At 40.0% G+C, this 14869-nt stretch overlaps 1 protein-coding gene across 6 annotated transcripts in view; it reads left to right on the plus strand.

Annotated features, from left to right (window-relative positions):
* The window catches only part of PCMTD1 (protein-L-isoaspartate (D-aspartate) O-methyltransferase domain containing 1), a 76422-nt gene extending 65211 nt beyond the window's left edge, over positions 1-11211 (plus strand). For all 6 annotated transcript variants that reach the window (XM_084619816.1, XM_084619817.1, XM_084619819.1 and 3 more), the window contains 2 exons: positions 571-694; positions 10048-11211. In XM_084619816.1, the coding sequence (XP_084475942.1) occupies positions 571-694; positions 10048-10418 (495 nt within the window). In that variant the 3' untranslated portion in view covers positions 10419-11211. The remainder of the gene's footprint in view (positions 1-570; positions 695-10047) is intronic.
* Positions 11212-14869: the final 3658 nt, after the last annotated feature.

Consider the following 14869-nt stretch of genomic DNA (forward strand, 5'->3'; position numbering starts at 1 on the left):
AAAGAAAGCCCTGCTAGATTAACTTAATAATAGGTGTGTGTGTTCATTTCTCGTATTTTTCAGACACCAATAAAGCATCTTTACCTCCTATAGAGAGATGTGTAGTTTTGTTAATGTGCCCACTACTGTGGTGGTTAGACACAGTTTGTGTCTAGGCAGTTTAGGGTTTTCAGAGTACGATCAAGCAAATGCAGATGAAACTGTACTAAATCTTTCTAAATGTCACTCTGCTTTCTTAGTTTACAGTAATATTAAATGTAAATAATTTGGACATTTGAACTTTAAAAAAAAGTTACCAAAAGGGCATTGTTAATAAAACATAAATACATGTCAACGCTCTTATTTTTTTTTCAGAGCACAGCAAAATGGGAAATGGCTGAATATCATTTTATAAAGAATATAAAATTCAATTTTGGCAAGAGAACAGCTTCTCTGAATTACATTTGAAGCAAATTAAAATGGCAATGTTATAAACTGAAGAATGGTGGGTGTAACAAAAACAAACTAACCAAATGAAATGATTTACTTAACTGCTGAACTTTGTCTTATATTTTTGTTGTTTTTATGCAGCTAACACAAATCCTGCGAACTGGACAGAACACCTGGGAAAGTAAAAACATCCTTGCTGTTTCATTTGCTCCACTAGTACAACCCAACAGGAATGACAACAGCAAACGTGATACTGTGGGACTGCGTAAGTGTCATCTGTTGTGGCCTTTCCTTTTTGGCACATCTAGTTTATTGTACCTGAGCTGGTATTCCTGTCCACAGAGTGGGGAGGCTGTGTTATACAGACATAATGCAATAGAATGGGAATGTACTGTTCAAAAAAGCCCCTCTGGTTCTGGTATATAACATTTCTGGCTTGTGTTCAGTATCACCAGGACACATCTCTCTGAATCTAATTAAGTTTATTATTTTTTATATTTTAAATTAAAACCATACTGTGAGTTTCCTGTTCTGCCCCCCCCCCCGCCCCTCGTTTTTTCTTGTGGACATTCCCAAAATCCGATTGTTGACATCTCCCCTCACATTCCGCCAAGTCCACTTTAACTAAGCACAAATAAAACATAGACAGTTAATACTTGATGTTGCAGGGGATGGTGAATGTATGCCCCTTGTGCTGCCTTCCAAAGAGCAGTGAAACATTGTATAAATTCCTCTTCTCCCTCAGAGTGGAAGGGAAGGGCCAAAAGCACCACATGCCTGTGTGCCTCCCTGTATCTTGGGAAGGGAGGCCAGAACATTTCAGGGACATGGAGATGCTTAACAAATGGTTATTGGGATTTTCTTTCTAATTCAATCACTTTGGATCAGATTTTTTTTAAAGGTATTTAGATGTGGTGCCTAGTGGGATTTTCAAAAGTGCCCAGTTGCTCTTCTCTGTTCAGCCATTTTTACACACTTTACACCAGGGGTGGTCAACCTGAGCCTGAGAAGGAGCCAGAATTTAGCAATGTATGTTGCCAAAGAGCCACAGTAATACGTCAGCAGCCCCCCCTAGCTCCCAGCACCTCCCAGTCACCGGCAGCCTCCTCAGTCAGTGCCTCCCCCTCCCTGCACCTCCTGATGAGCTGTTTCATGGTGTGCAGGAGGCTCTGGGGGGAAGGGTGGAGGAGCAAGGGCACTGCAAGCTCAGGGGAGGGGGCGGGAAGGGGTGGAGTGGGGGCAGGGCCTGAGAGCAGAGTGGGGGCAGAGCCCAGGGTTGAGCAGCGAGCCCCCCTTTCCCCCCCCGCACATTGGAAGGTTGGCGCCTGTAGCTCCAGCCCCGGAGTCGGTGCCTGTACGAGGAGCCGCATATTAACTTCTGAAGAGCCGAATGTTGGCGACCCTGGCTTTACACTATCCTCTGACCAGGGTACTCAGTTTCAGGCTCTCTCCACTACCTTGCTTCAGTTCTCATGATATAAATTCATTTTTTTTAAATCCTCTTTCCTGCCCAGAGATATAGGCAGGGGGAAAACCTACTTCTTGTGTTCCAGATACAGTACTTTGAAAGAAAGCAGTATAGGGAGCAGAAAATATATATTTTTTTAAAATAGACTTTAAAAAAATATTGCAGTTTATGGGTACCGATCTTTAAATGAAGTGGTGTTGGCCTACTATAGTTTTGAGTCACAGTAAATAAAATTAGTACAGAGCAATAGAATTCCATTTTTAACATTTAGTATTTTAAAATATATTTTCTATAAAGAGGCACCTTTTTAAATTTCAAGTTGCCCAATTCATAAAAGGAGTGGAAGAAGAGACCGATATAATCAATGCATGGAACAGGTAGTTACTTGTAACTATGTTTATCTATTACTGTGGAAAACACATTCTACCAGAGAAAAGTTTGATATGCCTATTCAAATCCAATAAGAGTATGTAGATAGGTAAATTTTTCTCACCGTCTGAGTTGGCTTAGATCAGTAATGCTCAGACTGGCTCTCGAGCTGCAAATGGCTCTTTAATGCATCTCCTGCGGCTGTTTGCAGCACATGATATTAAAACACTGATTTAGTTATCAACCAATCAGGATGCTTTTATGATGTTATTAACCAATTAAGTTATTAGCTTGCCTAATATCAGGGAGTAGCCGTGTTAGTCTGAAGAAGTGGGTTTTTTACCCACAAAAGCTTATGCCCAAATAAATGTTAGTCTTTAAGGTGCAACTCGCCTAAGTTACTAACTTATTTGCTATAAGAAATATATAATTTCCTGTCATTCACGCTATTGTGGCTCTTTTGGGTAATATTGATTAATAATTTGGTTGAGGTCTAAGTATCACTGGCTTAGTACTTTTATACAGTGAAGTAAGGTTGTTTCTCCGGCTTCATGATCATGAGAACGGAATAATAACCAGTAACTGTTACACAATATAACACTTCCCATCTCTCAAAAGCCTCCGTAAAAGACCCCAAATATTGAGGGCCATTCTTTTTAGGTAACAAATCTGAGGAACTGTCCCAGATTGAGGTGTCATTACAGGAGGTTTTGGAACAAATTGATAAATTAAACAGTAATAAATCACCAGAACCAGATGGTATTCACCAAGAGTTCTGAAGGAACTCAAATGTGAAATGGCAGCATTATTAACTGTAGTAAGTAACCTGTCATTTAGATCAGCTTCTGTACCAGATGATTGGAGGATAGCTAATGTGACGCCAATTTTTCAAAAAGGCTCTAGAGGCAGTCCTGGCAATTACATGGCGTTAAGCCTAACTTCAGTACCAAGCAAATTGGTTGGAACTATAGTAAAGACCAGAATTTTCAGACACACAGATGAGCACAATTTGTTGAGGAAGAGTCAACATTGTTTTTGTAAGGGGAAATCATGCCTCACCAATCTACTAGAATTCTTTGAGGGGGTCAACAAGCATGTGGATAAGGGAGATCCAGTGGATATAGTGTACTTAGATTTTCAGAAAGCCTTTGACAAAGTCCCTCACCACAAGTACTCCTTTTCTTTTTCCCTCACCAAAGGCTCTTAAGCAAAATAAGCTGTTATGGGATAAGATGAAAGATCCTGTCATAGATCAGTAACTGGATAAATGATAGGAAACAAAGGGTAGGAATAAATTATCAGTTTTCAGAATGGAGAGAGATAAATAGTGGTGTTCCCCACAGGAGTCTGTACTGGGACCAGTATTGTTCAACGTATTCCTAAATGATCTGGGAAAAGGGGTAAACGGTGAAGTGGCAAAATTTGCAGATGATACAAAGCTACTCAAGATAGTTAAGTCCAAAGCAGACTACGAAGAGCTACAAAGGGATCTCCCAAAACTGGGTGATCGGGCAACAAAATAAATGAAATTTAATGCTGATAAATGCAAAGTAATGTGCATTGGAAAACATAATCCAACTATACATATAAAATGATGGGATCTAAATTAGCTGTTACCACTCAAGAAAGAGATCTTGGAGACATTGTGGATACTTCTCTGAAAGCATCCACTCAATGTGCAGTGGCAGTCAAAAAAGCGAAGAGAATGTTGGCAATCATTAGGAAAGGGATAGATAATAAGACCAAAAATGTCATATTGCCTCTATATAAATCCATGGTACGCCCACATCTTGAATACTGCGTGCAGATGCAGTCGCCCCATCTCAAAAAAGATATATTGGAATTGGAAAAGGTACAGAGAAGGGCAACAAAAATGATTTGGGATATTGAACAGCTTCCATTGAGGAGAGAGTAAGAAAACTGTGACTTTTCAGCTTGGAAGAGGGACGACTAAAGCGGGATATGATAGAGGTCTATAAAATCATGACTGGAGTGGAGAAAGTAAATAAGGAAGCGTTCTTTACTCTTTCTCATAACACAAGAATTAGCGGTCACCATATGAAATTAATAGGTAGCAGGTTTAAAACAAGCAAAAGGAAATATTTCTTCACACAATGCACAGTCAACCTGTAGAACTCTTTGCCAAAGGATGTTGTGAAGGCCAAGACTATAGCAGAGATTGTGAGCTTTGTAGTTGCAGAGTTCTTTCAGAAATAGTTCATGGGCTATAGTACAATGCCCAAATCTCATATTCAGGGTGTACCAGCATAACTGGGACCTCAGTCTTGCAACTCAAACTTCCCCTGATGAAGCCTAAGCAGATTTGAGATGACAGAATCAGGACCCAGGGATCTTTTATACGATTTCTTGTCTTTTGACAAGTTGGAGTTCCTTAGGGAACAAAAGGTAATTAGGATGACTTTGAAGGAGGTCCATCACTGGTGCTTAACTATACAAATTAACATAAGGCCATTTGCTTGTTCTTCCACCATTCACAGTACATTTCAGAGAAAGATGAATACCGAGATATCCCATGTTTACAGTTCATTTAAATGATAGGATGTTCTTTTGACCTCTGAATTATCAGATTACAGCATAGACAGCGACTATTGAGTATATTGTCCACCCTACTCATACATATGTAAATACACAAAAACACAAACATCTCCCCACATGTCTTTTGAGGGTTATATATTTTTCAAGATGTTTAACCCTTTCTAGCCATTCATCACAGGAGGACTCACTGAGCAATGCTCTTCTCCTCCCCTGGATGGATAACTTTCGCTTTGCCTTCCCCCTAACCCCCTCCTCCCACAAGAGCTTCATAAGATTTGCCGAGCTACTATAATATTTATAGCCCCGTTCTGGACCCATCAGTTTTGATTCACACACCTCCTTATACTCGCCACCTGCACACCACCCCACCTCTGAATGCTCCTGGATCTCCTCATACAAGATTGAGCCAGGGCCAGCATCCCGGTCCAGGCCCTCTTCTCCTCACAGCCTGGTGTTTGGATGGGGCTCAGGGGTAGACAAAGCATGCTCCAAACTGGTATGACAAGTCACTAACCAGAGCAAGAGGGCATCCACCAGGGCCTGTTACCAAGATAAATGGAAATGCTTCATCTCACTGAGTGCGATATCCATATCTATTGTCCTCCACTACCTTCTTGAGCTCAAAATGTCAGGCCTGTCCCTGAGCTCTATACGGGTCCACCTAGCAGCACTCAGTGCCTTTCTCCCCACTATGGATAGCACTTCAGTGTTACACACCCTACCACCATCCATTTCATGACAGGTCTCCTCAATACCTTCCCACCAGTACTCAAGCCCCCTTAATCTCATTCTCTTCGCCCTCATGAAGCCCCTCTTTGAGCCACTAGCAACACACTACCTCTCCCTTCTCTCCATGAAGGTGATGTTCTTAGAAGCCATTACCTCAGCTAGATGCATCAGTTAACTGGCGGCCATGATGCCTGACCCACCCTGCTTACACAGTGTTCCACAGTGTTCCTTACGGCTATACCCTGAATTCCTCCCAAAAGTAGTGTCGGAGTTCCACCTAAATCAGTGCATCAACCTGCCTGTGTTCTACCTCAAGCTGCATGGCTCCCACGTGGACACAGTCCTACACTCACTCGACATCCGCTGTGCATTGCATTCTACATTCTTCTAGCCCTGTGCCTTTTCGTTCTTCACCAAAACTATTTGTAGCCTTCCTGACTGATCCAAGGGCCAAGCCCTTTCCTCCCAAATGACTCTCCAAATGGATCGCCAGGTGCATCCATGAATGCTACACGTTATCCAATGTGCTGCCGCCTGATGGAGTCACAGCACACTCTATGCAAGCGGACGTCTTGTGGCAAGACATCTGTCATGTAGCAACATGCTGCTCCATCCACAAGTTCACATCCCACTACGCCAACGCCCAAGCAGCAGCTGCAGACGGTGCTGTAGGCCATGCTATACTACAAACTACTTCCTCTCACGTCCTCGCACCCTCCTCCATGCTGATCACTGCTCTCTACTCACCCACATTTGGAATACATAGGGACCATCATTCGAAGAAGAAGAGGAGGTTGCTTACCTGTAACTGCAGGCTCTTTGAGCTTTGTGGTCCCTATTTGTATTCCAATATCCGCCCGCCATCCCCTCTGCTGAGGGCTGGACTACTCAGCGGTAACAGTGACACTGGAGAAGTGTTGACCCGCACGACCCTTGCTGTGAGCACAAGGGGATGCATATGCGGGTCAACAGACACTGCTAAGAAAACCTTCCAGCACATGGCACGAACACACATCTACGTTTGGAATACTAATAGGGACCACACATCTTGAAGAACCTCCAGTTAAAGGTGAGTTTCAGAGTAGCAGCCGTGTTAGTCTGTATTTGCAAAAAGAAAAGGAGTACTAGTGGCACCTTAGAGACTAACCAATTTATTTGAGCATAAGCTTTCGTGAGCTACAGTAAGCTTATGCTCAAATAAATTGGTTAGTCTCTAAGGTGCCACTAGTACTCCTTTCAGTTAAAGGTAAATAACCTCCTCCTTTTGAAAATGTCTTATTCCCATCTGTAGAATAAATATTTTTAAGTGAAAATGATTGTGGAAGGTGTATCATTTTTTTTCTTATACAACTTCAAAGCCCATTATTGCTGCTATTTAAATTTAAAAAAACAAGTGTCCATTTGAGCCAACCAAAGGCTTTCTCAACATCAAAAGCTTATCTAGGGTCTTATTCTCTTATCTAGAGTTGAATTTTTAAAAGTCAAAATGTGTTTAGGTGCTTGGTGTTAACAGGTCAACATAGCTCAGTTATAAACTAAATTCAAGTGCACAATCAGTGTTTCAGGCCTTTAAATACAATCATAGAATCATAAAATATCAGGGTTGGAAGGGACCTCAGGAGGTCATCTAAGTCCAACCCCCTGCTCAAAGCAGGACCAATCCCCAACTAAATCATCCCAGCCAGGGCTTTGTCAAGCCTGACCTTAAAAACCTCTATCTTTGAGAGGAGTTTATAATCTACATTTAGTATAGCAAAAAGGGGTCTGTAGACACTGTAAAACTTGGAGGCTGCCCCTCCTGTATTAATGTAGTTGGAGCTAAGAATTTTTTTAGCATGGAATCATGAGGGATAATGTATTTGTCTCACTAAAACACGTCTGTATGTAAAGCTTTACTTTACCATTCTTAGGAGGTAATTGAAATAAATGATTCCTGATGTGATTGAAGGGACTTTAAGTCCTCAAGACCTTACAAATATTTTAATTTCCTTTAGGAAATCTAAGGGAGTATTCTAATCTGTGTATGCAGTAGTAGAAATAATAAAATGTCAAATTTTATGTGAATTTGAGATTAGAGGATTTTGATTTTAGGTGTTGTTTCATCCTATTAGTTTTCTGGAGAAGGAAGGCTATGAGGTCATTGGCTCATATGCTTCTCTTGGGACCTTTACTTTCAGATTTTATTTCAGCATTTTATCAAATAATTTGTTCTTCTCCTGTGATTTATGAAGGGCTCTTTAAACTTTCAGTCCCATCTGTGGTAGGAATGTCTACTAGTTCATCTTCTTTACCCTCCAAATCGTTTATAGTTTGTTTACAATCTATGACTGAAGCATGGACTGAGACCAGGGCTCAGTAAGCTTGTGATTTAACAAATGTATCTTTAAGAGGTTTTAATTGGTTTTGTTCTTTTAAATCAACATGTTGGGTTATTTTCAGATTTGCCATTGAAATTTCCAGAAACTTGATTAAAATCCTTGTTGCCAGTACTAGAATCAATGTTTTAGAGGCAGAACATCATAAATATTACTCTTCTCTATTCCATTTTTTAGCACACAATTGAAGCCTCCATATGCATCTGTAAATATCAGAGGAAGAAGCAGCTTTGTCTGAAATGTATCTGGCTGCTAGATTTTTTAAAATACAGTATTGGAAGCTGTCATAAATATACAGCTGTGGGTAGCATAAAATCCCTCCTATACTTGTAAAGGGTTAAGAAGCTCAAACAGCCTGGTTGGTATCTGACCAAAAGGACCAATAAGGGAAGAAGATCCTTTCAAATCTGTGGGAGAAGGTGCTTTTTTTTGGGACAGGGGGAGATTGTGTGCTCTTTGTTGCTCTCTCCGGGACAGAGAGAGATCAGGGCAGAAAAGAAAACAAAAAAACCTCTCCTAAAACCCTATCTGAAATAAGCATCTAGATTACAAAAATTGTAAGTAAAGCAAGGAAATGCATTAGATTATCTTTTGTTTTAGCTTGTGAATTTTCCCTATGCTAAGGGGGAGATTTATTCCTTGTTTTGTAACTTTGAAGTTTTGCCTAGAGGGGAATCGTCTGTGTTTTTAAATCTTATTACCCTGTACAATTACCTGCCATCCTGATTTTACAGAGGTGATTCTTTTACCTTTTTCTTTATAATAAAAGTTCTGTTTTTAAGAAACTGATCGGTTTTTAGTGTCCTAAAAACCCAAGGGTCTGGTCTGTGCTCACCTTGTTTACCTATTTAGTTGGTATATTATTCTCAAGCCTCCCCAGGAAAGGGGATGAAGGGGCTTGGGGGGATATTTCAGGGAAACAGGAACTCCAAGTGGTCCTTTTCCTAAATCTTTGTCTAGCTCACTTGGTGGTGGCAGCAATACCGTCCAAGGACAAGAAAGAAATTGTGCCTTGGGGAAGTTTTTAACCTAAGCTGGTAGAAATAAGCTTAAGGGGTGTTTCATGCAGGTCCCCACATCTGTACCCTGAAGCTCAGAGTGGGGAGGGAACCCTGACGGGAGCATATATAAAAAATTTTTAAACAACTTTGCCTCTTCTCCATATCATTTTTCCATACTCGAAACTGGTCTATTTCTGTTGTATTGTCCCAGACATTAATGAAGAACGACAAGGACACAAGGGATATAGTTTAACTCAGCTTCAACTTTATTTAACTCAGTCTCGAACTATCCAGCAATAACTTGTCCAATGAGGATCGTACTTTTTTTCATAATGCATTCTGCCCGGAGGGGGGAAGGGGCTGCCATCAGGATTCTCTTCCCCATTGCACCCCAAGCTGGTCCCAGAGCTATTGCTGGGACGTTACTTCCCTCCCCTTGTACAAGGATTGAGGGAAAAGGGGTTGTCTGATACAGGGAGAAGACATCAGGAGCTCCTTCCCGTAACTCCACTTCCAGTTCTGGTTCATCAGGGAAACGGGTACACTATCAAATGGTACCTGCACTGAGCACCTGTAAGTTGGGACAACGTGAACTTTACCTCCTAACCCACCCTACTAGGTCACTGGGGAGCTGTGGGAAAAGTGGGGGAAAAAACACCTATCCAAAATTCCTTCCCTGCCCTAAAAAGGCAACTAGTGCAATGCAGACAGCAGCTCAGAAACCTGGTCCTACTCTAATCCCAGGAGTGGGAGCCATTGCTCTGCGTATGTAGTGGCACCCCAGCCAGGGAGGAAAGGGCTTTTTTTTTTCTCCCCTTGGGTGTGTGCGATCCAGTGAACTTCTGCTTGGCTAGTCTGAAGAGCACATGAGCTGAGATGCACCCCTCTCCCAGGTACACTCCACCCTTCAAAAATCATAAGTAAGGTCAGCTCACACAAGGTTTCTGATCTGCTACATCGTTTGTCAAAGGTTGCCAGACTTTGCCTTTTATATTTCCATATCATAGTAAGTCTTCAAATTGCTGTTCAGTATCATACTTTATTTTTCTGTAGCAGTTTCTTACTTTTAGAAAATAAGTTTCACTGATATGGCTTGCATAATTTTTCTTTTTCCTCTTAGCCCAATGTGCTGTTAGGAATCTACAGGACTTAGCTCGGATCTACATTAGACGCACTCTTAGAAATTTCATAAATGATGAGATGCAAGCCAAGGGTATCCCTCAGAAGCCCCCACCAAAACGAAAACGCAGGAGGTGCCGTAGACGCAGGATTAACACCTATGTGTTTGTAGGCAATCAGCTCATTCCTCAGCCTCTAGACAGTGAGGAGGATGAAAGGATGGAAGAAGACAACAAAGATGATGATGATAAAGATCACAATGAAGCCTTGAAACCAGAGGAACCTCCTCGAAATTTATTGCGAGAGAAAATTATGAGTCTACCGCTACCCGAATCTTTAAAAGCATACTTGACATACTACAGAGAAAAGTAACTCATTTTAAGTAGAAACAATAATGCCTACTGATAGCTCCTTTATTCTTGAAAATGTAGCATTTATTAAGAAATAGATGGACAAAGATCATTAGTCTTTCAACAAGACTGAAGTACAGTCATAAATTGTAACTTCTCTGTCTTAACTTTGCTACGAAGACTTGTATTCGGTAGTAGAGAATCCCTTTTTTTAAATTTATTTTTCTTTAAATTTTGAGAAATACAGTTTTAACTCTGATACAAAGATATTCCAAAGCAGTATGCAGCACTAATCAAGACTTGGCATGGTAAATCTTTTTTGATCTTTAACAGATTTGTATTGATGGAAGGGTAAGTGAAATTTTATATGTGCTAATTAGCTGTTGAACAAATGCATTCTGACTTGAATAACAGTTGTCTGCATGAAGTTTTAAACATGCACACAGGCATTTCTCATGTAATATTGAAATTGTACCCTTTAAAAACATTTATTTTACCGTGACTTTGTTGCTGTCATTATTACTGTGTTGATATAAATGTATTCCAAGAAATACATAAGTGCAATAACTGTATACAGACATTAAATGAGCTGGCTTTAATGAAATACGAAAATGCAAGTTCTGAAATGTCAGGTGACCCTGCTACTTTTGCATTTATATCTTTTGCCAAAAGATCTTGAGAAAAGTGACCACTTCTCTCGGAGCCTTAAGGGAACATCATGTTGAATATAAAGCAAAAAAGATGCTTACTACAACCCTATTTGTTTAACTCCATACTACATTTTCAGTATTTATAAATAAAGACTTTTCTCATTCTCAAGGGTTTTAAGACAACTTATTTAGTTTCTTTCTAAAATTCACAGTATAGACACAATATTTGGTAATAAAAAGATTGTAATTTAGAATTGATTTATATTTACAACTTTAATAGACTAGAATATGAATAAAGTTTAGCTTGTATTGCTTACTTGGATAGCTGTAATAGTAGAATTTGTTCAGCAGATGCACTTTAGTAAGTGGATTTTGTATTTCATCTAAATATTTCTCTGAGAAGGCAGGGTTGTGCTGGCCCTACGTTTGTTTCTGAACACAGCTATTTTTAGCTCATAAATATTCACAATCTTTTATATCTATCTGTTGGAAATTGAGAGTAGCAGTTTAAACTTTGGGACCCACAGAGTGCTCATTTGAATATTTCCCCTCCATCTCTTCCCTCCCATTTGGTGAAGTTGCTTGCAGTTTTCTTCTTGGCTTGATGGAGTGCTTTGTGCATTTTTGCCCAGTTAATATTTTGAGTGTATTGTAGCATAGCCATGAGGGAGAATGCAGTTTAAGAACTAGGCATGATATTCCGTAAAAGCCACTTTTATTGGAAACATCTGTCTGTTGGACCTAATGGAAAACATTCCTCTTAGAGAAAATTTCTGTGCAATATATTTACTGTTGTGGTAATATTCATTATTAAATCCATCGACCATTTAACCATAAGATAAAATCATGACCGTTGCAGTTGTTATTTTCATAGCCAGACATTACACATCTAGTGTAATAATCCCTTTTTTCAATAGTCACTTAAAAATTAAACATTGTTTCAGACTTTAACAGTGAGATAATATTTAGTCCTGCTACAGATTGGACTGATTTTTGATTCTGCATTTCATGATTCATTTACCATTTTAAAAAGAATGTCTTAGTAATATTGAAAAGGCAACTTGATGAAAGGCCTATTGTACCAACATGTGGAGTTTTTTTCCACAGCATATTCACAGCATGAATAAATAAAATTTAAAAAACACTGCCTTAATTTCCTGACCTTCTTTTCACAGGTCAGAGATAGTTTAGATTTTTCCAATAAAATGATACTAATGGAGTAATTGCAATGGCTTAGCTGTTGGAACCATTGAATATAATCTTTAAATATTTTGTTTTTAGATGGAATTAAAATTTAAATAATCTGAAATTCAAGATGTTATACTTCCCAGGTAGCCTGGGAATTTTGTCTTCTCCCCTTTTCAGAATCAGCATCCATATGTTCAAGAGTTTGAAGTTACTAAATATAATTTACATATTTTCTTTAAGAGAACTTTATACAGGATGCTTTTGAAGAATGACTTTCTGCATTGTTTTTCACTCTTGTATACTTGGTAAAATAGACAATGGATAATTTGTCATGATTATTCACTATGTAACTTTTTGAGAGTCACTGAAAGTTTTTTTGTGTTTATATGTAGATTTATTTTACACTGTTGAATTTACATTTACATTAAATAAAAAAGTAGAAATGCAAAATGAATCAATTGTCTTTGACATAAGTTGATAATGGGACATTATTGCAATAAAAACTTTTTTTGGTGGCTTGTGGTTACTCAAACTTGTTTTTTCATGGAAATGCTTTCATTTGTGTTTGGTTTTCATTTTCAGTACGTTCCTATGCAGACCTCTGGTAGCTTTTTAATTAGAAAACAATGATATAATTGAAATGAAAAACTACTACAATGGGGAAGAACTGATGTTGCATCCTTTCACCAGTTTTGGAATTAGAAGTACTACATAAGACTAGATTTGTTAAGAGCCCCCTACCCCTGGGTGGCCCCTCTGGTATAGGACACAGGGATTCTCAGCTTTATCTGGTGGGAGGATACAAATTCCTTTGCTACCCTTCCCTTCCCAAATAAAAATTGCTCCTTTCAGGACTACATTGAAGTCCAACTGTGTATTTGGAAAACAGCTTGCAGGGAGTCAGTACCTCTTGGGAAAGACGGTCATTGAGTTTGTGAAAAAGGGCATTTATTCGTAATATCCAAAAGAGGGGGTTTCATGCCCATTTTAAATCAGACTTCAAACAGTAAACTAACTAAATCTGCTCTATCTGGAAGCAGTCATGTCTCTTGAAAGGAACACAAGTAGATATAGGCTCTGGATTCTTGCAGATTCTCAGTTAAGAATCGAAGGGTACAAAAATTTCCTACCTATCAGAATGGTTAAGCACTGGAATAAATTGCCTAGGAAGGTTGTGGAATCTCCGTCACTGGGGATTTTTAAGAGCAGGTTGGAAAAACACCTGTCAGAGATGGTCTAGATAATACTTAGTCCTGCCTTGAGTGCAGGGGACCAGACTAGATGACCTCTCGAGGTCCCTTCCAATTCTATGATTCTGTCTCTGATGTGTGTCATATTTGTAATTGGGAAACAGCACTAGTTGATAGTATCTGTGTTCAGAAAATGCTTTGGAGCAGTAAATGAATAAGTACAGTGAGGGACAGGTGCATTCACAATTAATTAGTTTTCATTTAAAAGAATACTGATTGTTTTTTGTTTCTTTTCTATTATTCAACTGGAAACCAAACATTTTTAAATCAGTTTTTGAGGAGGTGGGGGTTGACTGCAGGAAAACATTTTTTTCAAAAACAATTCTTTGCAAACATTTGGGTTTCAGTAAAACACCATTTTTCAATAAAAAAACAGTGTTGAACATTTCTACTGGTCCTATTCACAATCTGAATAGCTAGCCTATCATGTTGGAATGAACCAAGAACCAGACTCTTCCATCATTTGTATAAAAAATTCGCTATGTTTGGAGCTAAACTTGACAACGTTTCTGGTTCTTTCCTTGAGGAACCTTGTCAGAGACTTCCTAAACACTGCCTTTCATGTTCCAAGACAGTCTGAGATGTAGGATCTGGCAGGAATAACTTGTCAGAGCCAACAAGTTCTGGTATGGGCCGTGCTGTGAATGCTATTAAGGGAGGGCAGCTTGGTGCACAAAAGGCCTCAACAGTTGGTAGTTCCTCTAGCATCTGTCCAGGAACATTAACCCCTTAAGTCTTGGTGAACTACATACACACACTATGGGTATGTCTACACTACGAAATTAGGTTGAATTTATAGAAGTCGGTTTTTTAGAAATCGGTTTTATATATTCGAGTGTGTGTGTCCCCACAGAAAATGCTCTAAGTGCATTCAGTGCATTAACTCGGCAGAGTGCTTCCACAGTACTGAGGCAAGCGTCGACTTCCGGAGTGTTGCACTGTGGGTAGCTATCCCACAGTTCCCGCAGTCTCCGCCGCCCATTGGAATTCTGGGTTGAGATCCCAATGCCTGATGGGGCTAAAACATTGTCGCGAGTGGTTCTGGGTAAATATCGTCAAGCCCCCGTTCCCTCCCTCCCTCCCTCTGTGAAAGCAGCAGCAGGCAATCGTTTCGCGCCTTTTTTTCCTGAGTTACCTGTGCAGATGCCATACCACAGCAAGCATGGAGCCCGCTCAGGTAACCGTCACCCTATGTCTCCTGGGTGCTGGCAGACGTGGTACTGCATTGCTACACAGCAGCAGCAACCCCTTGCCTTGTGGCAGCAGACGGTGCAGTAGGACTGGTAGCCATCATCGTCATGTCCGAGGTGCTCCTGGCCATGTCAGCTGGGAGCGCCTGGGCAGACATGGGTGCAGGGACTACATTAGAAGTGACGACCAGGTCA

Source organism: Lepidochelys olivacea (assembly GCF_965140295.1).
Source record: "Lepidochelys olivacea isolate rLepOli2 genome assembly, chromosome: 2".
NCBI classification, from domain to species: Eukaryota; Metazoa; Chordata; order Testudines; family Cheloniidae; genus Lepidochelys; species Lepidochelys olivacea.